General features: G+C 43.0%; 1 protein-coding gene across 1 annotated transcript in view; it reads left to right on the top strand.

The window, feature by feature from the left end:
- Positions 1 to 8,510: 8,510 nt before the first annotated feature.
- Positions 8,511 to 25,000, top strand: part of LOC143298234 (uncharacterized) — a 25,576-nt gene continuing 9,086 nt past the window's right edge. The window contains exon 1 of the mRNA XM_076611039.1: positions 8,511 to 8,823. Coding sequence (XP_076467154.1) covers positions 8,635 to 8,823 — 189 coding nt within the window. The 5' untranslated portion in view covers positions 8,511 to 8,634. The remainder of the gene's footprint in view (positions 8,824 to 25,000) is intronic.

Here is a 25,000-nt window from a genome sequence, read left to right as displayed (position 1 = left end):
TTTCTTGTTTTCTTTCTGAGCTTGACAGAATTTAAATTAAACTGGTCAATGTTTCATTGAAACGGTAACTTGGTGTGACTGATAGCGCCGTGCACAAGAATAGAGATGGGGCGGAAGGGATTGCAGGTACATTGTGTGGGGCGGAAGGGATTGCAGGTACATTGTGTGTGTGTGTGTGTGTGTGTGTGTGTGTGTGCGCGCGCGCGCGTGTGTGTGCGCGTTTACTGTATTGTGTGTACGTTTGTGCTTGCAAGGAAATGTCCCATATTTCACGAGGATGTGATAAAGTCTGAAGTCTAACTTAACCTATGAACGTTGATCCGATGTTTCGTACGTTTCACTGCGTGGCCTTCAGTACCAGCGTTGGAAGAGGACTGACAAGTTTGGACATAGTTTACGGTGGGAAGAGAAAGAGGGAAGATAAGTGTTATCAATGTCTTCCACCTTTACCCAGTTGAAAATGGTCAACTTCCACAAACAACTTGATCCTTCCGCTGACCTCACCATTGTCAGCCTGTGGACTGTTTCCATCATTACTGGTATTTGTATTCATCAGTTTCGGTCATTGCTTCTGTGTGTGGATTTCGGCTTGCTCCTTCGCTGGGGAAGTTAGCGTCGCCGCAGTGCAGCGACATCCTTTTTTTCTGTCTGCAAGTGTGTGTGTGTGTGTGTGTGTGTGTGTGTGTGTGTGTGTGTGTGTGTTATTTTTGTTTTGGGGGTTTGGTTATTGTTGGGTTTTGTATTTTCACTGCCAACGTGAATTTTTCTTGTAGAATTTTGCCATGGACAACCATTTTGTTGCCGTGGATTCTTTTACGTGCGCCAAGTGCATGCTGCACACGGGACCTCAATTCATCGTTTCACTCGAAAGACGTACACCTAGACCTCCACTCAAGGTCTAATGGATGTCACGCTCTATATGAGACCGGATGAGTAACCCCCACCCAACCCAGCACTAACACCCCGACACCACAAACACAGACTGTAACAGGATAAGAGTTCAATCTAAATTTATTTAGCACATGGAGCAGACAATACACAGAGGGTTTAACAGACGACGGAAAACAAAGCACACTACTACGAAAACAAGTTATCCGGCAAATTAAAGGGTGAAATGGCACAAACGTGGAAATAACCACAATCCTTAAGTGAAGGGCAATGGGCTCATGAGTGAATAAATTCACTTCTGGAAGTAAAACAAACGAATAGCACATGAGTGTGTGTGAGTGTGTGAATATGTGTGTAGAGTGACATGGAAACAAGCACACCGTTGATGATGAAGTAGTGACGACGATGATGTAGTGACGACGATGAAGTAGTGACGACGATGATGAAGTGACGACGACGACGACGAAGACCAGTGACGACGACAAAGAACAGTGACGACGACGAAGACCAGTGACGACGACAACGATGAGCACCGGACAGCCGAGCACCAGGCCAGAGAACACTGGTGACGGAAGGCAGCGGCAGGCGGCAGCAGCCAACGGAGACCTAGACAATGGAAGTCAAAGGCGGGCAGTGGGGTTCCAGGGAAGACAGTGGAGGGTCAGTGGAAGGGTAGGGAAGTCAGTGGAAGACACGGAAAGTGGGAACGGTGAAAGCACTGAATAAAGCCTATTATCCACTGGTAGCATTCACTTTTGGACTCGCCCAGTTAAACATAAGTGTACCTAGCCCAGAATTCATAAAGAAAAACAAATCTTACAAAATTTCAGTTTACCCCTCCCTGATCAACACATGGGCTATAGAATATTTCAATCTCAACCAGCTGAGCTATTTCGGAAGGAACTAACATATAAAGGTCTTATCCTAAATCAATTAAGTTTAAAAGGCTAACAACGAAGCGACACCCAAGAGTCAAGATGTACCGGAAAAGGATAAGGGGGTAATTCGGGATATTCTAGCTTATATATCACATAAAATGCAACTTTAACACACACATATATACAGATATATATAAATATATAATGCTCATCAATCACTGAGGGGGTTCAAAAGGAAAACTGAATATATCAAGATTTTGTGGTCGAACCCCTTCAAACGCATGAATAACCATATAACATTCAAATAAAATTTATGTTTAAAATGCATGCACATCCAAAACATGCACGTAAAAGAGCAAAAATATTGTATTTACTTAAATATCATCCCCCCCCCCCCTCTCTTATTCACGGGCATGAATATATGACGGACAAAATTCTACAAACACACGAAGACCAAAACGACATGGCTGAACTGTCTATATAGTCTCGTCTTACCTTCCAGGCGGCTACTGCGACCCAGACGCTGAAAGACATAGAACACCAAACACTCGGAGGAAAATTATCCCCACTCACGAGTGCAGAACCGGGCAAACAGGCCTGAAGAGAGCAAAGCAGACACGACTGCCTCCTGTGCCAGTCGCGGGCGTAAAGTCTAGAATCCTGTCACTGACTGACCAGCTGAGGAAAGGTTGATCTCAGTTCAGTGACAGCCTGAACTGAGACACATGAGATTCCCGTGCAATCCGCACAACTCACACCGCTCTTCAGCTGAATGGGGTGGGAGAACGAGGAGGGGGAAAGGCACACACACCTTGGTTTGTCATGAGATGTGACAGTGGACGTGGAAAGTAATGATCTCGGTCCCTTCATGGGACTCGAACCAGTAGACACTCGCTTCCTAGGTGGGTGCATTACCACTAGGCCACCGCTCCAGTAAGAATAATGGGTCACGATAACTTCTTCGTTCAGCACGTCTGTGAGTACGTATATGTACATGTTCAATGACTGATTGTCAAGACTGATGAAAGGACAAAAACAATGATCAAATATGGTTGAATGAATAGGTGTATATGTAGCCAGCGCCGTCCATGCCGGGCGGTTTGCGTGCTTGTGTGTATTGATGTCATGTCAAGCTTGTGTGTGTGTAAGAGAGAGAGAGAGAGAGAGACAGACTCAGGCTCAGGCTCACTCAGATTCATATTTGGAATATTTTGAATTACATGTTACGAGAACCCAAAAGAGTAGGCAGACACAACGTTGCAACAAAGCGTTGTATTGGAAGCAGTCTATTTCCAACACACACACAAAAGATATATATGCACGTATTGTGTCTTTTCATGCGCAGTTTTTTTTATGCGTGTGTTGTGTAACTGTGTGTTTGCGTGAGCTGTGTTGTGTATGTGTTTTGGGGTGTGGGGTGAAATGAATAATGCTAATTTTCGCCCATGTGATTTACTTGTATATCGCGGGAAAGACCAACAGGGGTGTTACGTGAGCGTGGGAAAGTAAATAGAGTTAGCAATACGTGCAACATCTGCACGTTTGTGCAGGAGCTGAGAAGGGAAAAACTTCGCGTTTCACAAACCTCTTTGATACGAGCAGGTTTTCTCGTTATTTGGCTGAAAACAGTGAGCCAATGAACCACTGGTTCACTGCGTGGTGGTGGAGGTAGTGATTGGTGGGAGGGTGTGTGTGTGTGTGTGTGTGTGTGCACGTTTGTTCGTGTATTGTGCACTTGATACATGTATGTGTGTAACTTTTTTTTATATAGTAAACGTCACGAGCTCACTACGTGCGAGGTATGAGCGTCAGTATGTATATTGTTAGTTGTAGCAGAAGCGTCCATCTAATTTTAAGGGAACTTGTAGAATGTCGGCTCCAATGCAGACTGGACATTTCACGTTCTTCTTTCCAGCTGCGTTCTCAGGGGACTTTTCGTGTTGTCTGGAACAGACCCAGTGCAAAATATGAAAAATAGATGAATAAATAAACTTTTTTTATATTGAAGTTACTGCCTTTATAGAGCACTCAGGTACATGACTGATAAAACGGCTCATTTGTTTGCTCTCTCTCTCTCTCTCTCTCTCTCTCTCTCTCTCTCTCTCCTCTCTCTGTCTCTGTCCTTCTGTCTCTGTCTGTCTGTCTGTCTCTCTCCCTGTCTCTATCTCCCCCCCCCCTCTCTCTCTCTCTCTCTCTTTCATTGTGTGCCTCTCTGTCTGTCTCTCTTTCATTCTCTAGTTTTCTGTGACTCTCTCTCTCTGTCTTTATTTGTCTGTCTCTCTTTCTTTTTCTTTCTCTCAAACACACACCACAAACACACATACACGCCCCGCCCCCCCCACCTCCCAACCCCACGCCCCGCCTCCTCACCCCCTCCCCCCTCCCACACACAAACACACACACGCACGCACGCACACGATATGGACAGCTCCTCAAGAAAAGAAGAAGAGAAAAGAAAAAAAAAACAGGCCCAATATTTCACAAAGGGAAACTCCCAACTATGCGTGGACAAGAAAGAAAGGGGGACAACACTCTCCAACATATCTCCGAATCAACCACACGCCCACTTCACACAGCAGGGGCTCACAGATATCTTCCCATTTCACCCGTCAGGACCCGACCTACATGCTGTCAGTGACGTCAATCGTTTGGTGTGTGTGTGCGTGCGTGTGTGTGTGTGCGTGTGTGTGTGCGTGTGTGTCAATCGTTTGGTGTGTGTGTGCGTGCGTGTGTGTGTGTGCGTGTGTGTGTGCGTGTGTGTCAATCGTTTGGTGTGTGTGTGTGTGTGTGTGTGTGTGTGTGTGCGTGTGTGTGTGTGTGTGTGTGTGTGTGTGTGTGTGTGTGTGTGTGTGCAGTGGCCTCAGCTGCATGCAAAGTCCACGGAGCACACATTTTACTTATTTTATTTTCTTGTACTTTTTGCAGAGTGACAAACTCTGAATGATAAAGACCGTTCGTACAGACATTTTTAAACGATAGTGTACACTTACTTTGTGTTCCTCGATGTTTGATGAGTGCTTGCACATCATGATTACTGAAGGTGCTTCCAATTTGTGTTGCATCTTCTCTCTCTCTCTCTCTCTCTCTCTCTCTCTCTCTCCACCCCACCCCACGTCCCGCATCAGTTGTGTCTAGTCAAGATCAACTCCCCCTCCCCCCCTGCCCCTCCCCACCCTAATTAAAAAATTCCCCTTTCGTACAGGTTTTTAATCAAGCTATTGACAAAAGGGGGATTGTCTTGGGCTAGCCTTCACTGACCCACCCCAGCCCCTCTCCACGGACTTTGCGGAAGCAAAATGTGTCCTGTGATAACCTGAACTGACTGGAAGGGGGACGGTGGCAGAATGGATAAGATGCTCATTTGCTAATACAGAGTCCCTGAGGGTCTGGGTTCCAACCCGACTCTCGCTTTTTCTCCTAAGTTTGACCTGAAAGTGAAACTGAGCGTATAGTCATTCCGATGAGAGGATAAACCGAGGTCCCGTGTGCAGCACGCCTTTGGCGCACTGAAAAAGAACTCATGGCAACAAAAGTGTTGTCCTCTGGCAAAATTCTTTAGAAGAAATCCACTCTGATAGAGAGAGAGAGAGAGAGAGTGTGTGAGTGTGTGTGTGTGTGTGTGTGTGTGTGCATTCAAGGCCAGATATGCTGCTGGTCGGGCATTTGCTTAGCAGATGTGGTGTTGCGAATGTGGATTTGTCGGGACGCAGTGACACCTTCCTGAGAATCTGAAACTGACTATAACAAATCTGACTTTTGGGTAAGAAAAAAAGAACAACCAATAGGGCTATGTGTTGGCGGCTACACCGGTCAGGCGGCAGCACATGCAGAAGACAGGCATTGGGTAGATATGGGCATTTTAGTCTACTGTTTGTGTCAGCATTCCAGTATACACTTTGATAAAATACCTCCGGCTTGGAAAAATAAAATGATAATAATCAGCACACTTGGGCAGATGGCTGAACGGATCTTGTAGACCTATATATATTCATATTACCATCATCATCGTCATTATATCCACTTCAGTGGTGAACGTGTGTTTGACTGCGGGCATGTATTGCTGTACTGTGGAAGTGGTCTTTTCCCTCAAGTGTCCAGTGGTGTTCTTGGATTGTTCGATTTCGATCTGGGCTTTTTTTTTTTTTTTTAATCTCCTCGAGGAGTGGTGGGTTGTCTCCTGGAATTTCATATTTTAAACATCATGCTTTAGAATGGTCAGTGGGAGAGAGAATATGTGGACGTCATGTAAGACTCTGCTTGCGTGTATTTCGTGTGTGTGTGTGTGTGTTTGCGTGTATTAGTCTATTTATGTCTGTGTAAGCATGTGTGTGTCTTTGTGTTTGTGTTTCTCTCTCTCCCTCTCTCTCTCTCTATCTGTGTGTGTGTGTGTGTGTGTGTGTGTGTGTGTGTGTTCGTGCGTCCTGTATCACTTAAAAGACAGTCCCGCGGATCCTGTGATAAAGCGCGAGTGGTCCTGACTTCGCGGTCAGTTCTCTGCTGAGCTTGGTCGTATTTTCCCTGTCTGCTGCAACCCTAGCAAATCGGATAAAGACCCGATAAGATCGATCCTTTCGTGATCAATATGTTCAACTGTCTTCACAGCAACCAATAAAAGGTTCAACCCCCCGGACTGTGAAGATTTTTTCCCGCCAGTATTTCGGTGACTGTGTCATGTGTTGAAAACGGCTAAGACATGTTGAAGCCGACGGTATTAAAGGAGATGTGTATGTTGGAAATGGACGTGAAAACCATGAACAGAGACCCATGCTTTAATACAGCCGACAGACCTGGGGGAATCTCAACAGTTCTATGCGGCACCCCAGTGACTTTTCTATGAGTCAGAATAATGCTGCCAGACTCATTTGCAGAGCTTCTAAATTTGACCATGTTTCTCCTCTTCTTCAGTCTCTCCACTGGTTGCCTGTTTCTGATCGAATAGACTATAAGCTATCCACTCTGACCTTTTCTGCAGTCAACGGATCTGGCCCCAAGTATCTTTCTGAACTCATCCATATCTATACCCCGTCTCGCCAGCTCTGTTCTTCCTCTGATACTCGACTTCTCAGGATACCTCATGTTAGAAGTAAGACCTATGGACACAGATCGTTTTCTTTTCAATCGCCAAAGACGTGGAACAAGCTCCCTGATAACCTCCGTCATTCTGATTCCCTCGCATCTTTTAAATCTCGTCTCAAAACTCACCTTTTCCCTCAGCAATAAGTTCAATTGTGGCAGGTCCACTTCCTTTGCGTTAGCTGTGCTTGACTATGTGTGTATACATATGTATGTGTACATAACTACATGCATGTATATGAATGTGTATTGTGTGTGCGTGTGTTTATGTAAGTTTGTGCCTGCCTATGTGTGCGTATGTGTTAGAGTAGCTGTTAGATACACATGTATGTTAAAATGTATGTATGCAGCGTGTGTGTGTGTGTGTGTGTGTGTGTGTGTGTGTGTAGTCACATTTTGGTGTGTGTATGTAACATAGATATGATGTATTATGTTAACAAAGGCGTTTTTGTAAAGCACCTAGAGCAGATTTCTGGATAGTGTGCTATATAAGTATCCATTGTTATTATTATTATTAGTTCTTGTAGACGAAGGGGAAGATTATTAGATGTTTAGCCACACAGTACAAAACGTGTTCTGGAGCCAGTTGCATTGCTCGGTTCTAACTTTTTGACGGTTACTCGTAACTAAATGCCTACGTTGACCGAACTACGCCATCGGTCAGTTCCATACTACACACAGTTAGTAGCAGGTTACGGCCATACTAGGCTCCCCCGTCCGAGCAATGCGACTGGCTTCTGGGCGCTGGATGGAATATGTTAAACAGCCAAGATGTCTTCAAATAAGTTGAATTTTGGTCAACCTGAATTCAACCTTCGCGCTGTCGTAACAGTATGGCCTTTACTTTTAAGAAGGTGGATTGGTTTGTTTCCTTGTTATTTAAATGTTGAAGTTAAAGGTCAGGAGGTGCATTGGTTTGTTTCCTTGTTATTTAAATGTTGAAGTTAAAGGTCCCATAGCCTATTAATATATCGGGACAGAGAATTTACATTTACTGTTTCCCGGACTCCGCGGCAGAGGAAGGCTGGTCCGAGTCCGCTTCACAATATTAAGTCAGTTACTCATTCCTATCTCGGTGGAGTGAGGAAAATCGGAGTATACTGCTTTTCTCCGGACACAACACCATCCCGAAATGTACACACACACACACACACACACACACACACAGAGAGAGAGAGAGAGAGAGCGTTCTGTCAGCTGCTACTGTACAGTTGTGAGTTTACTGTTTTGAGACATAGTAAGGCATAACAGTTATGATTATACTGGTTTGAGACATCTGATATTGAACAATCATAATTATATTGTTTGAAACACCAGGCATTTAACAGCTATAATTGTTATGCTGGACTGCGACAATTTTGAGGTGTTCATCACTCATTGTTGCAGACGTTTAAAATCGAAATTAAATCTGGACTTCTCTCTTTTTTTTTCTTCTTTTTTTTTTAATAAACAAAGCCGCATGTACTTGAAATATGCCATCAGTTATATATACACCATGTTCTCCCGCAGGTGGATCACAACCCCGGACCAGCTGGGCAAGACAGGATTGAAAACTACGTCCTCAAGACACTGACCCGCCATGATGACTACGTCCTCAAGACACTGACCCGCCATGATGACTACGTCCTCAAGACACTGACCCGCCATGATGACTACGTCCTCAAGACACTGACCCGCCATGATGACGTCTTCGCCGCCGTTTCAGTAAAGGAGCAAACACAGCAGAGGCCTGCACTGAAGGAAACAAAACGAAAACAAAACTTTGACCCCAGCAGTCGCCAGAGGCGTCCAAGCCATGGTTCTGGTCAAGTCTCGGAGCGGCGGCAGTGGTGGGGGCGGGGTGGTGGAGGGCCGAGTGTGCAGTGTGGCTTGGCAGCGGCAGCACGTTCACCACCAGCAGACCAGCACGCGCGCAGGCATCAGGATGGCCGCCCAGGGCGGGGAGGCTCTGCCCGTGGTGGAGCTGCGGCCCTTCACCAAGAGGGTGAGTTGGTGGTGGTTTTTTCGTTTGTTTGTTTGTTTGTTTTTCCCCTTCACCAACAGAGTGAGTTGTGTTCCTTGGTGTCGCGGTGGTGGTTATGGTAGTGTTTTGTTTGTTTATTTGTTTTTGTTTTGTTTTTTCCCTTCACCAAGAAGGTGAGATGTGTTCCTTGGTATTGTGGACGTTCGTTTATTTATTTATAGTCTGTTCATCTAAGATGATGATATTAGACTGAAAATAAATATTATTATTATTTGGATTATTATCATTTCTATCATAATGATGATTGTTATTATTAATTAGAAATCGACATTTCTGTATATTCGAATGAAAAGGAGGGCGGTTGAGGTGGAGGGAGGGGGTGGGGCAAGGGGGAGGGGACTAAGAAAAGAAGAGAGAGGGAGAGAGAGAACAGAATGTGGAAAAGATAGAGTACAAAATCTAAAATGGAGAGGGTGAGTGTCAGTGATTGGAGAAAGAACAAACATAATAGTGGAAGGGTGTGTGTGAGAGGCGGGACGGGGGAAGCGGGATTAGGACAAAAAAGTTACCAATAATCAAATATTGTATGCACTACCTCTGTAGATTATTATTTGAAAAGAGGTTCGTGTGGGGACCTACAATAAACAACCAGCTGGACTATTCAACACATAACTATCTAACTTTAATAAAGAACAGTTTGAAATATGTAACTTTTGCCAAAAAATGTTAACATTTGAAACTGGTAACACGTGTTCCGTAATTTCTGGAGGCAAAAAAGGTTTCATTACTAAACAGCGGGTTAAAACGTGCTCTACCGTTAAACGTCCCTTGCAAATGCTTCCAATATTTTCACAATATTTTGTGTATGGGGCATTTAGTAATAACCTAAATGCCATGCTCTTAACAGCCCTGCCAGTTCTTTTAGCATTGATAAGGCAGAAGTGTTAACTTCCAAAGACAGAAAGGAATTTTACATATTTCTTTCAACAATATTACACATTTCAGATGATGATAAACGATGAGGCAGTTCAATTGCATTTTAAGCGTTTTTGGCTCCCAGCTTTGCAAGATGATCTGCACGTTCATTGGAGAAAAGCCCACAGTGTGAGGGAATCCAGCACATTTCAATATTAGTTCCTCTCATTTGAATACAGTGAATCAAAAATCTTATTTAAAAAATGATGTTATAATTAATGTTCGTACAAACTGATTTGATAAACTACAGAACTGATTTTGAATCGACACAAAATAAAACTGATTTGACAGACTGCAGAACTGATTTTGAATCGACACAAAATAAAACATTAATCAAGTTTAGGGGCAGATCAATTAGATACGTCAATGCCATAAGAACGGCAATTAATTCAGCTGTAAAAATTGAGAAGCCCTTTCTAATATGATATGACTTTTCAATTTTCAAAGCAGGAATTGCATATCCAGAACCAGCAAACTGATTTTCTAGGTATTGTGGAAGTGGCTGTGGTAGTTATTGCTTTTTTGCCCTTCACAAGAGGGAAAGTTGTGTCCCTTGGCGTTGTGGTAGCTACTGCTTTTTTCCCCTCCCTTCACTTAGAGAGTGGGTTGTGTCCCTTGGCGTTGTGGTGGCTACTGCTTTTTTCCCCTCCCTTCACTTAGAGAGTGGGTTGTGTCCCTTGGCGTTGTGGTGGCTACTGCTTTTTTCCCCTCCCTTCACTTAGAGAGTGGGTTGTGTCCCTTGGCGTTGTGGTGGCTACTGCTTTTTTCCCTCCCTTCACTTAGAGAGTGGGTTGTGTCCCTTGGCGGTGTGGTGGCGGTGGTCATGGTATTTTTCCCCTTTACGAAGCGGGTGAGTTGTGTCCCTTGGCGTTGTGGTGATAGGAGTGGCGGTTGGCTGCTTTTCTTTTCTTTTCTTTTCTTTTTTTCTTTTTTTCTTTCTTTTTTCTTCTTTTTTTTCAGTATTGTTAACCCCTTGACAGCGGAATCTTGGTGAAATGAGATCAGTGTGACATCAGAGTTCGTTTCCTATGCTTTGTTGACTTTTAAATGAGGTTATTGATTCTGCTGACCAAAGGTAATATGATCACAAGAAGTCCACGTAGAGAATGGTGACTGGTACGTTGTATCTCAGACGAGGGGACAGCCCTTCTCCGACCAGCACACTTGTCGGCAGCGGTGAAGGGGTTAAAGTACACCAACAACAAGCGGCTAGTTACCACTGCTATTGTTGCTGCTGTCGTTTCTCACTATCGTTGACATTGTAGTTTGTCGTCACTGTCACTGTTCTTAAGGTTCATTTTGCTAATTGGTTTGTGTTTTGAAACAGTGAAGAAAGACGTGGGGGGAGGGGGGTGAGAGGAGGGCTTGGGGGAGCGAACTTTGCAGCGTTAAGTTTGCTTATCTTGAAGAATGTTCTTGACTCCACTGTAAACTCTATATAATTAGGAACATTCTTAACTCTAAGAAAACCTAGCGCTGCAAAAAATCGCCTCTTGCAACCCGGCCCTGATCCCCGACTGTCACAATAAAGCACAATACCGTTGTCCTGCACAGCACCCAAGACACCCGGGTGAAGGACTATTACCCTGGGTGGCTGTGAATGGCACTCATTCCGAAGAGAAGCACCCTCCACCCCACACACCACCTGATCGTCATGTTGACAAACATCGGACAGTGCACCGACACACGGGAAACACAACTGGTGAGCCGTGTCGCTGTCATTGCCAGTGCTGCCGCTCACTGAGTGTCACATAAAACAGGAAACCGTCCATCCGCAGGCTACATAGTACAGCTGGAACTGAAGCGTGACACAGTGATCGTGAATTGTAGCTGGGTTTTTGGAGGCCTGTATTTTCTTCAGACTTTAATGTGCTTCTTGGAATTTCCTGCTGTTCGCGCGCGTGCGCGTGTGTGTGTGTGCGCGCGCACGCCTGTTCGTGTATGGTGTATTGATGCATGCATGTTTATGTATTTATGGCCTTTTAAAAAAAAAACAAATACAAACAAACGCCACAGGCTTTGTCTGGGAGGTGTGAGCGACAACCTGTATGCCTGTGTTTCTTCAGAAAAATGGAACCAAGTTGCAATATCATTTGAACCGGTCGAACAGGGTGGAGTGGATAGGAGAATCCACGCATCCGTTTGTCAGTTTGTGCGTGTGTGTGTGTGTGTTTAAGGGTGTTGGGATGTGTGAGAGATAATGAGGAAGAGAGGCTGATTCCTCCCTGAAGTCCAAATGTATAACACATTAACTTTACGGTCTCTCCACTATCTGAATTCATACTAACGCCAGGTAATTTATACTTGAAAGCCCGTGTATGTAAGATAAATAATTGCGACCTGGATAAGGTTTTAACGGCAAAAAGGGTGAAATTTTGAAGACAGGCTTTTGTACACGTTTCTGAATGTAAATTCAAGCTTATCAACATAACACACACACACACACACACACACACACACACACACACACACACACACACACACACACACAGAGAGAGAGAGAGAGAGAGAGTATGAGTCTTAAATTCTCGTCGAATTCCTCGTGGAGAAATACCTCCATCTTTTTACCCTGGTGCCAAGGATTGTTCAGCAGTGTTCAGTCTTTGACATTGTTCCTTCCTTCCCCTTCATTGACTGCTCTTCACTGTGTGTGACAAGGATTGTTCAGCAGTGTTCAGACTTGACATTGTTCCCAGCCCGTTCCCCTTCATTGACTGCTCTTCACTGTGTGTGACAAGGATTGTTCAGCAGTGTTCAGACTTGACATTGTTCCCAGCCCGTTCCCCTTCATTGACTGCTCTTCACTGTGTGGCAAGGATTGTTCAGCAGTGTTCAGACTTTGACATTGTTCCCAGCCCGTTCCCCTTCATTGACTGCTCTTCACTGTGTGGCAAGGATTGTTCAGCAGTGTTCAGTCTTTGACATTGTTCCCAGCCCGTTCCCCTTCATTGACTGCTCTTCACTGTGTGTGGCAAGGATTGTTCAGCAGTGTTCAGTCTTTGACATTGTTCCCAGCCCGTTCCCCTTCATTGACTGCTCTTCACTGTGTGTGGCAAGGATTGTTCAGCAGTGTTCAGTCTTTGACATTGTTCCCAGCCCGTTCCCCTTCATTGACTGCTCTTCACTGTGTGTGGCAAGGATTGTTCAGCAGTGTTCAGTCTTTGACATTGTTCCCAGCCCGTTCCCCTTCATTGACTGCTCTTCACTGTGTGTGGCAAGGATTGTTCAGCAGTGTTCAGTCTTTGACATTGTTCCCAGCCCGTTCCCCTTCATTGACTGCTCTTCAATGTGGGGCAAGGATTGTTCAGCAGTGTTCAGACTTTGACATTGTTCCCAGCCCGTTCCCCTTCATTGACTGCTCTTCACTGTGTGTGGCAAGGATTGTTCAGCAGTGTTCAGTCTTTGACATTGTTCCCAGCCCGTTCCCCTTCATTGACTGCTCTTCACTGTGTGGCAAGGGCTACGGGGAGGAATAGGGTCAACATCAGAGAGGGGCAACATGAGGCTGTTCAAATGTAATGTTTTGCTTTTTGTGTTTGTCCAGTTACTTCTGTTCGGCTTCCAGTCACAAGTTAGCCAACAGCAGGCCTAATAAAAGTTGTAACGGAACGGAAAAGCTGTAACTCGCTTGTAATAATAATAATAATAATAATACATAGTTTTTCTATGGCGCAATATCCAGCACCAATGCTCCTCAAAGCACCTTACATCAAACTTGACTATAAACATGCCTTAAAAAACATATCAACCGCTATCTGACAATGGAAAACATCCAGTGTGTTCATATGAATGCAAAAGCACACTAAAGATTATAAAAGCTATGAAATAAATAAGGCTTAGATTAAAACAAAATGCATTTTATAAAACACACACACACACACACACACGCACACACACACACGCGCACACACGCACGCACGCACACACACACACACACACACACACACAGATATAAATGTCCCTCCTTTACAGACACACACACACTGACATTAAATATCAACTGCACTAAAAACAAAATTGCATAAGAATTAAAATATTTCTTATTTTCTAACATAGAATTCTGTTCGGACACACTAACATGCCTACACACTTACACACGCGTACCAGAGCATTGTAACCTCACAAACACACACACACACACACACACACACACACACACACACACACACACACACACACACACACACACACACACACACACACACATTAAAAATAACCAGATAGAAAAAATGACATCACATCTAAGACCGAAACTACATAAAATACACAATGCATTAAAACAGGAATATAAAAATACTAGCACAAAGATACTTGCCAACAAGAATACCTTGGTTTAACCATTCCGCCCAGAACAAAAATGCTTACGGAAAGGTAAGTTTTCAGATCTGACTTAAGGAATGTAGATCAGAGGTATTTCTAAGAGATGACGGTAGAGAGTTCCACACTTGGGGAACCCGAGCTCTGAAAGACCTATTTCCAGCGCATTTCAGATTAGTCCTTGGAAGTTAAAGCAGCTTTTCAGAACTGGATCTTAATGTTCTGTGCGGTTCATATGTTTCCAATACAGAGGAGAGATACAATGGAAGAGACTTGTCAAAATGTTTGAAGGCGAGTGTTGCTATCTTATAGTGAATGCAGGACTCAATTGGAAGCTAGTGTAACCGATTCAGCAGAGGTGTAACATGATCAGATTTCTTTTTGGCGAGAACCAGTCGTGCAGCATTGTTCTGGATTTTCTGTAATCTGTTGATGGAGGAAGATGGTAAACCTGCAAGAGTGGAATTGCAGTAACCCAGTCTGGACAGAACAAATGAGGAAACCAACTGAGCCATATTTTTCTCTGTTATGTAGGGTCTGACTGAGGCTAGCCTTCGGAGATGAAAATTACATGAGCGACACAAGAATGAAATTTGGTCGTTCATAGTCAGGTTTGATCGAGATATACACCCAGGTATTTGGTTGATGTTTGAAATGCTATTGAAGCAGGGCCAAACGTAACTGGGTCCTTTTCTGCTGCCTTAAGACGAGTTAGGTCTCCTACGGTTAAGAGTTCGGTTTTGTCTTCATTGAGCTTTAGCTTGTTTTTGTCCATCCATGTTTTTACATCATCTACACAAGATTCCATTTCAGTAATGACTGTTTTAAAATCAAATGGCGGAGCGGCTTTTTGTAATTCTGTGTCATCTGTATATTTATGGTAACCAAATGAGTGCCTTTTGAAGATGACAGACAAAGGCTGAGTGCACAAAGTGAACAAGATAGACCCTAAGACTGATCCCTGAGGGACACCAAACACAAGAGGAATGATTTTAGAGGTGCTATGTTTTACTTTAACCTTGAGTTGACGATTTGAAAGATACGAAGAAAATCATTTTAAAGCAGTAGATTTAATGCCGAAGGTAGTGCTAAGACGATTGAGAAGAATTTGGTGGTCAGTAGTATCAAATGCCGCTGACATATCTAAAAATGCCACTACAGATGCAAGTCTTTTGTCTGTGTTTGAGGGGAGACTATCTGTGACCGAAAGAAGGGCTGTTCCTGTGCTATGGCTTTTCCGATAAGCTGACTGACAAGTTTCAAGCAGGCCGTTTTCATCAAGATGTTCCTGGAGTTGATGTAACACAACTTTTTCAGTGATTTTAGAAATGAAAGAAAGATTAGAGACAGGTCTATAGTTCTTTAGCTGATTTGTGTCCAAGTTGTGCTTTTTTCAAAAGAGGGGTGACAATAGCCAATTTAAGACAATCATCAACAGTACCTGACTCTAGAGAATGATTAATAATTCTGGTGATCAAGGGGAGAAGGTCATCAAGACATAATTTCAAAAGGTTGGTGGGCAATGGATCAAGGTCACAGTTCTTACTTGGAGATTTAAAAATAAAATCTCTTACAGCTTTTTCAAAGACAGATCTAAAACATGTCATTAAATTTCCTTTAAAATCATTAAATCGGTCCTCTGGTGGGCTAGCATCCAGTTCTTGTCGGATGTTTACAATTTTGTCATTAAAATAATTTCTAAAAGCATCAGGGAGATCCTGAGGAGGAATGTTTTTTGGCAGCAACAGTTCTCTATTTTTGCCAGTGAGCTGGTTTGATACAGCATAGAGCTGTTTGGACTTGGAACACTGACTGATGGAGGCGCTGAAATGTTGACGCTTTGCAGCTGTCTGCATGTCATTCAGTTTTTTCCGCTCCTTAACATAAACCTGTCTGGAGACAGTCAGTTTGTTGGATTGCCAGACGTGCTCGGCCTGTCGTTCTCGACGCTTGGCGGCCCTCAGTTCACCAGTCATCCAGGGAGCAGAGGGACGGTCAGTAACAAGGCGAGTGGAGAGAGGGGCATGCTTATCCAGTATCTGATGGAGGCCAGTGTTGTATGTTGTCAGTGGAGAGAGGGGGATGCTTATCCAGTATCTGATGGAGGTCAGTGTTGTATGTTGTCAGTGGAGAGAGGGGCATGCCTGTCCAGTATCTGACAGAGGCCAGTGTTGTATGTTGTCAGTGGAGAGAGGGGGATGCTTATCCAGTATCTGATGGAGGTCAGTGTTGTATGTTGTCAGTGGAGAGAGGGGCATGCCTGTCCAGTATCTGACAGAGGCCAGTGTTGTATGTTGTCAGAGGAGAGAGGGGCATGCCTGTCCAGTATCTGACAGAGGCCAGTGTTGTATGTTGTCAGAGGAGAGAGGGGCATGCCTGTCCAGTATCTGACGGAGGTCGGTGTTGTATGTTGTCAGAGGAGATGAACTTGAGTCAATTCCATCCATGAAGGATTTGATGTCAGCCTGGAATACCTCAAGGTTAATCATCTTTGTGTTCCGTGATGTAACAAAATGTTTTGGTCGCTTCAGTCTCTTAAAAGGGATGCCATAAAGAATTGCCTTGTGATCAGCAAGAGCCAAGTCCATGACCTTAAACTGGGGTGTGTGAATCTTCTCTCGAACCACAAGCCAGTCGAGAGTGTGACAGTGTTTATGGGTTGGTTCACATATCAGCTGTTTTGACCCTTGGTCGTGAAGTATAGTAGGCAACCGTAGTATATCTGAACTGCTGGTCTGTTCATAATGAAGGTTAAAATCGCCAGTTAAAACTAAGTTTCCTGCTTCTAGGTTGTATTTATCCAGGAGATTAGAAAGCTCAGTAATAAAAGTCTGGGTGTTACATTTATTGTGTCGACTAGGTAGAGGTCTATATATGCATATAATATGGCACACGGAACTGTTGCTCGTGTTGCACTCAACCCTTAATGCTACACCCTTAAATGATGTATAATCGAGGGGTTTGAATGTACAGAAATCCTGAAAATGGCTTCTCATAATGGTTGCAATACCGCCTCCCCTCCTAACATGTCTAGGGAATGATTTCAGTTTGTACCCTTGCGGCGTAAGCTGCTCAATATATGATTCGTCTCCCTGCTCATACAACCAGGTCTCAGTCAGTATGGCGATGTCAAAAGCATGGTCAACAATCAAATCGTGAATAAAAGCGGCCTTCTGTCTGCATGACTGAATGTTCACACGCATCAGTTTTAGATATGACGGGTGAGAGGGTAAATCAGTTGACTGTAGATTCTTCACAGGGATCATAGGAATAAGATTAAAAGAGTTTACTCTCACCTTATGAATCATGTGTGGTTCGGGATTTGAAATGTTGGTTCTACCTTGAATGACACGTATTATTTTCCTTTTCCGCACTCCACCCCGACAAGATCGTTTTTTACGGGGGAGGTTGTAGCCAGTGTTCAAGTCTTTGAGACGTCGTATCACATCCTGAGATAAAAGAGTGTGCATGCACTGTCCCAGTGTAAGCAAATGGTGCCGACCGCACTTGCATGGCGAGGCGCGTGCAGTGTCGATGTTTGGCACTGAACACTGTGCGTGTTGGCCATACTCCAGCAATGCCGGACGGCGATTGGAAACTGAAGCCCAGAGCAAAAATGTCCAAACGAACAGTTTAAAAGCACATGGAACAGGATAAAACCACCACATTAAAGGTATGTCAATTATCAAGTAGTCTCACAGATATAAACACAATTTAAAACTCAGGGAATAAAACAATCACTAAAAACTTGAGAGAGCAAAAGAGTCTGCCTGTCAGGCGACCAGTCCGCACTCAACATCACATTGTACATTCATATGCTGATCTCTGTTGATGGAAATGCCTTTGTCATGTATGACATTCATTCCAGAAATTGCCAATGTAAATGTTCTCCGTGCTCCTTCCCTTTTTGCTCAGATCTGCCTTTTGAAGGTATCACGACACATTCTGATAACGATTGTTTTACTTGCTGTAGATATCGAACCTATTCAATGAGAAAGCCTCACAAAATAATTTGATATGTACGTGTGCATTTGAATGACCGTGAATTCGCTGAAGCCTCTCAACATAAATTGATTCCGATATGTATATTTGGTTGGTTGGTAATAAATTCACTGTTTATCAAGGTAGTGCACGTATCCTTCCTAACATTAATTTACACAAAAAGGCGCACGCGTAAATAAATGTTGACAGACACACTTTGCAGGACAAGTAGCTTTTCGTGCTACAAGCCAGCTCTCTCCCCAGCACGAAAACTAAATCCAACGTCCGTCTCACGAAGCACGTACGGCCCGTTCTGTCATCCAAAGCTGGCCAAAGCTTTCACACTGAAAGTCGAACACGACTAATTTATTAGTCCTGCCGAAAGCCGCATTGTGACTTGGTCATAGTGTTCATTATATTCTGCTTAATAATCGGTCAGTACGAACGAGCGATAAAAAGGTGTTTATTTCTTGTTCACTGCGAGACGTGGTGAGAGGGAGGGGGGCGGACATGGATACAATATGCGTTTAGAGCATTGTTTTACAGAGAGAGAGAGAGAGAGAGAGAGAGAGAGGATGGAGGGAAGGGGAACAGGTCTGCTCCATATGTACAGGCGTTCACTCTTCAGAATGGGGAGCGCTGGGGTTTTGGCGATGTCGCCCATTAACATTGACAACATGATATTATAAAGAGAAACCAAATTGACAACCACACCTTCCTTGCGCTTCTCTCTCTCTCTCTCTCTCTCTCTCTCTCTGTGTCTCTCTCTCACTCTTTCTCTGTCTCTCTCTCCCTCTTTCTCTCTCTCTCACTCTTTCTCTTTCTCTCTCTCTCTCTCACTCTTTCTCTCTCTCTCTCTCTCTCTGTCTTCCGCTTTCTCTCTCTCTCTCTCTTTCTCTCTCTCTCTCTCTCACACACACACACACACACACACACACACACACACACACACACACACACACACCTGCAGTGGTTGTCCATGGCATTTACACAACACGACACACACTGAAAACAAAACGGCACAGTGCAATACAGTGCAGTGAAACCCGACCCCGTCTGCCGCACTGCAGTACAACACTGTTGCCCAACACAGCACCCCAGCCACCTGGGGTTAAGGACTACTCCGGGTGAGTGTTAAGCGTTAGCATTAAAAAATAAAAGAAGCTCCCTCATTCCCACACGCCACCTCATCAGAAAAATTTCATACCAGACAGCAGACAAACTGGAACACACTGGGCAGTATGGTGCCATTGCTGCCGGTCACATAAAAAGGATCCTTGAGAATACAGGTGGACTGAAGCTTGACAAAGTGTACATGAAATGTGTGTGGTCTTGTAAGTCTGTATTTCTTGCCGTTGTTGCCATCTCGTGGCTGTCGCATCGAACAGAGGCTTCACAAAAGCTAAGGTTCCCCTTCGAAAATTAATGCAGATATGTTCTAATGCTAAAAAAAAAAAAAAAAAAATCGAGAGGTGATATATATTACGCAGGCTGCTTATGGTCGGAGAGAGAGAGAGAGAGAGAGAGAGAGAGAGAGAAGGGGGTGGGAGGCTGAGGGAAAGAGAATACACAAACGGCTGTTTCAGGCACATGTGCATGATGAACAGCTTAAACATGCGTTTGAAAAAAAAAGGAGACGTTTTAGCCAAAGAAACATTAGTGGTTTGTGAATGACAGCTGTAGATTTTCATCGTGAATAATGGAAGAGTGTATGCAAGAAAGCACTCATGGTTATGTGTGGTACTCATTACATTACTTTTTATTAACCGAGGCTTGCCGAAATGTGAGTATCATTTCACCATACCCTCAAGAAGAAACCTGTGCAAGATCGCAAGTGGTCCTCAACTTCTTGTGAACCTTGTAGAAAGCACTCTCCGGGATAACCAGTTGCATTGCTGGGACGGAAGAGCCTAGTATGGTCGAAACCCGCTACTAACTGTGTGTCGTATGGAACTGAACAGTGGCGTAGTTCGGTCAACGTAGGCATTTAGTCACGTGTAACTGTCAAAAAGTTAGAACCAAGCAATGCAACTGGCACCTGCAGCTGCAGACTACAGATGAACTGAAGCGTGGTACAGTGCTCGTGATTTGTGACCTGTCATTATGATGAATCATATCTATACATGTTCTGAACCAAGCGTGAGTGGGTGACACGTGCGTGTGGTCACATGTGTTGTGTAGGTGCGTGTATCTGTTTGTGAAGGGAGGGGAGTGGATTGTGGCCTACAGACGAAAGAGAGGGGGGGCGGGAAGAGAGACAGACAGACAGATACAGATTTCTCTATGGTACAAGCGCCAGGTCGACATGAATTATTGCAACATTTTTGTTGCGTGACTTTGCAGTTCTTTTCTGTATTATTTTTAACCCAAGCCAGTGTCAGGTCGTTGAGTTTGAAAGCTTTCGAATGTAATATCAATGATTTTGATCTGTTTCAAATATCATCCAAGAACTAGATTAAACATTTGAAGGCAGACTTTTAAAGAATTACGCGCAGTTCTCTGAACTTGATGTCTAGTCATACCATATATTGAAAAGAAATTTTTAAATGCACGCAGTTTCTGTTTCAGTTTCTGAAGAGATGTCACTGCATTCGGACAAATCTATATACGCTGCATCACATATGCTAGGCAGATGCCTGACAGCAGAAAAACCCAACGCGCCTGGAGTGCATGCGTATATATACATACATACATACATACATATATATATATATATATATATGTGTGTGTGTGTGTGTGTGTGTGTGTGTGTTGTTGTTGTTGTTGTTGTTGTCTTCAGTTTAACGTCTTTCCACTTGAAGTGATATTAGACGAAAAAACAAACAAACAAAAAACAACAACAAAAATCCGTGAGGGTAGGGGTTGTGGGAGAGAGAGGGGTAAAAGTGTGTGTACATGTGGAGGGTGAATAGGGAGAGACAACGCTAGGGGGAATGGAAAAGTTATAAACGCCAACATCAAACACTATAACAAATGTCCTCTAGGACTACGCAGCAAACCTTCTGCAATAACAAACAACATGTTGGAATTGTTAATAACACATTCAAAAGAACTTTTGGTGAAGTCTGGCAAAAAACATTTTAGAATATTACATGGTTGCTAGAAATATATTCTCCACAAATGCATCTGACATCTTTGCTGGACTTAGTTATAAAAGCGTTCAGTTTTATCCTGTTTGATAATGTATTGATCTGCCTTAATCTTACTGAATTACTGTATGTATTTGACTGATTGATAGTTCCCGGTTGTTGAACATTAATTACACTATGGTTTAAAGCTTTGCCGTTTTCCTGGTATAATTCTCTGACTTTTTTCCACGATGTTTTTTCTAGTATTCGATAACCCTCTCTTTCTATGGTGCCCTGTTCGTCTTTTGCATCTTTTCTTGCAGCCCTGTCAGCCCTTTCATTGTAGAGAATACCAAGATGTGAAGGAACCCAGCAAAATGTAATATGTGTTCCTTTCAAACTTAAAAGATGTAACATGTGACTGATTTCAATTATGATTTTGGATTTGTTCTTACAATTTGATGAGTTTAAAGCACACAATACAGATTTGGAATCAACGCAAAACAAGACTTGTAGTAGGCAAATTGGAAGATCAAGAATATGATTTAGAGCCATAAGAACAGCAATTAGTTCAGCAGTAAATATTGAACGATTTTTACCAATATAGTATGATCTTTCCATTTTCAGTTCTTGTATAACGAAAGCTGAACCTGCTTGGCCATTGTCTAAGAGTGAGCCGACTGTGTAGATCTGTAAATGATCACAGTATCTATTTTGAAGGTGTACTCGGACTTCCGTTGCCATGATATTCGGATTTTCATTCTTTTTAATGTCAGTATGATTAACATCAAAATATGCTTTATTCATCTCCCAGATGGGGTATGGACTTACGGTCTTCTGTGTGTCCACGTCATCTGAATTAATTTCAGACTTTTCGAACAGGTTTGACACAAACGTGCCAATGGGTGTTAAATAAGATATGTTTTTAGCTCTTTTGGGGAAGTTATTTTCAGATGTAATTTTTACTTCCTCTGATGTATAATTTTCAGTTGTTGAGCTTCTCAGTACGTATTTAGCACATGCGAGGTTTCGGTATTCATCTAAAGGTAGTACTTCTATTTCTTTGTATGTTCCGAGGGTCGATGCATGGAAAGGTACACCAAGGGCAAGTCTATATGCTTTACAGTCTATGCTTTGAAGTTTCTTTAGCAAATATTTTGGAGCATTGAAAAAGACTTCTTGTCCATAGGATAAGTGATGGTGATAAATGTTTCAAAATCGTTGTATCTTGTCCCCAGTACTGTTTACTCACAATTTTGAGTAAGTTTATATATTCAGTATGGCTATTCCAAGTTAGTTTTGAACTAAGCATCAATCCTAAAAACTTAACAGTGTCTTTATACTGAATTTTCTCATTTTCAATCTTAAATGTTGGTGACTCTTCTGGGTTTGTACCATTGTTAAAAAGCATAATGTGTGTTGTTGTTTTTCTGATGATAGTGTAAGACCATTATCAGCAGTATATCTATTTAATCTGTATATTTCTCTTTGGTATACTTTCTTGATATAGTTTAAAGCCCTTTTGGATGTATTCCGTTTCATTGTTACATTCATCCACATACATATATCGTCTGCGTATTGCACTAGGATAACATCTTTTGTTAAGTGTTTGGGTAAGTCGTTCAACACGATATTAAATAGAACAGGGACAATAACAGAACCTTGGGGTAATCCCATGTGAAGAGTTTTAGGATTTGAGTACGTATTCCCGACCCGTACCTGTATACTTCTTTCACTCAGGAATTCTTTGATATAATCATAGAGATGTCCTGAAAAGGCAACAAATTTCAGTGTAAAGAGTAACTTTGCATGCCAAACTTGATCATAGGCTTTCTTCACACCAAACAAAGTTGCAAGAACGTTTTTCCTTCTAGCGAATTGTTGTTTTACATGTGTTGTAAGTTTTATCAAATTATCAATTGCAGTGTGTGTGTGTGTGTGTGTGTGTGTGTGTGTGTGTGTGTGTGTGTTCATTACTCCTTATCACTTTGTTGTCCTTATCTACAGTTAGTTAAAATTGTACATAGGGTAAAATAACCTGTATACGCCCACTCCCCTGCTCCTGCCCCTATCACGAAATAATGATAATTTAGTTTGCTATTCGCAGTGTTATATTTCAGTGGCCATTATTATGATATATTATGTTCTTATTCCCAGCCCAACCAGTGCCGTATGGCGTTACCAAAGAACGGAATGGGTTTTTGCGATGGCGTGAAATAATCCGTAAACGCCCAACCCCAACTTTTGGGTGAAATTGTGCAAAGTAAGGGTAGGCGTTTACAAAGTAGTTTATGGTAATCAATATAACGGCTTCTTGCTGCAGCTCACACGCATAGAACTCCTTGTATTTCAGAGCACTTGAGGAGAAAATTTGGAAATGACAGAAATGTTTCTCCCTGTCCCACACATCTGTTCAGACACGCCTTTTGCGGGTATCCTGGTTGTACTCGGCTGTGGGCTCAGAGACTGTGTTGTGAGTGCAGAGCCTTTGGATGCACACAATTTTTCCAGACTGATTAATAGATATGTATTGTTACGTTTTCCTGTGAAATTAATGAAGACATTCAGTGCGGGGGAGGGGGTTCGGGGAGAGGGATTCTTTAAATAATTCAGTTAAATAAACATGTGTGTATTTAGTAACTGGTAATTGTTTTGCTGTTTATCTTAAAGCGCAGATAAACGCATTATTCCCACATGGATGGATGAGCACGCGCACACTTCAAGCAAAATGTTATTCCTCTTTAGTGGATAATTTGCACTATTTGGTTAACTGGGAAGCTTGTGCAGTGTTAAACATCTGTTTATGGACTTGTGTTTTTTAGTAAATAATCAAACTTCTTGTTGTTATATGGATGAAATGCCTTTTATAAAATGTAGCCTTTCTATCAGTAAACGTGTCAGCGATTTCTATTTTAAAGCTAATAGAGTATTCTTGTGTATATCTTGTAACAGTTAGTGCTACAATCAGGTGCTGGTATCCCCAGAGCGAACACCAAATCCCTTTTCAACCTAACCAAACACAAGCACCCGTTCAGTCGTTCAAAGCTGAGTTCAAACGTTCATACCGCAATGTAAGCATGACTACTAGACCTTCTGAAAGCCGCATTGTACCTAGGTTGTAAGGTTCTTCTTTATATATACCCTGGTTGATAATCAAACATGGTTGAGCTGACGAGAATGGGTTGTAAATTACGTTTACTTTTCCATTGATGGACACGGGGAGGGGGGAGGGGGGTCTGGAGGTGTGGGGGTGTGGAGGTGTGGGGGGTGGATAGAGAGAGGGCGACACACAGGCAGACACACTGAGGTAGACAGAGTGGATTTTTTTCCCCCGAGAGAAGAGGAAGCGGGGGGTGGGGGTGGGAGTAAGGGTGGAAAGGTGGGGAAGAAAGCTGCTTTATTCCGAAAGCCTATCGCCCTTCAGTGGGAGAGCTCAAAGTGAATGACAAGGTCAGGTATTATCGTCTACTGTAACAAGTATGAAGAAAAACACTTGGCTTGTCTGTCTGTTTCTGTGTGTGTGTTTGTGTGTGTGTGTACGTGTGTGCTCTGTGTATGTGTGTGTGTGTGTGTACGTGTGTGCTATGTGTATGTGTGTGTGTGCACGTGCGTGCTCTGTGTGTGTGTGTGTGGCCTCATTCATTTCATTCAGTGACTTGAAAAACTATTTGATTGTTTAGGGTGTTTAGAAAAAAATTAATAAGCATTTCTTGTCGCCATCATCATCATAGTCACAATCATAATAATCAAAGTGATGTTAACTGGTGATGACAGATATTCTGGCATTCTGGCAGCATACATTCTACAAGGACCCTCTCTGTGTTTGTCTATTTGCCTGTCTACCTGACTCTCTCTGT

Source organism: Babylonia areolata, chromosome 23 (genome assembly GCF_041734735.1).
Source record: "Babylonia areolata isolate BAREFJ2019XMU chromosome 23, ASM4173473v1, whole genome shotgun sequence".
Lineage (NCBI taxonomy): Eukaryota > Metazoa > Mollusca > Gastropoda > Neogastropoda > Buccinidae > Babylonia > Babylonia areolata.
This window is presented reverse-complemented; position numbering and strand designations above follow the sequence as displayed.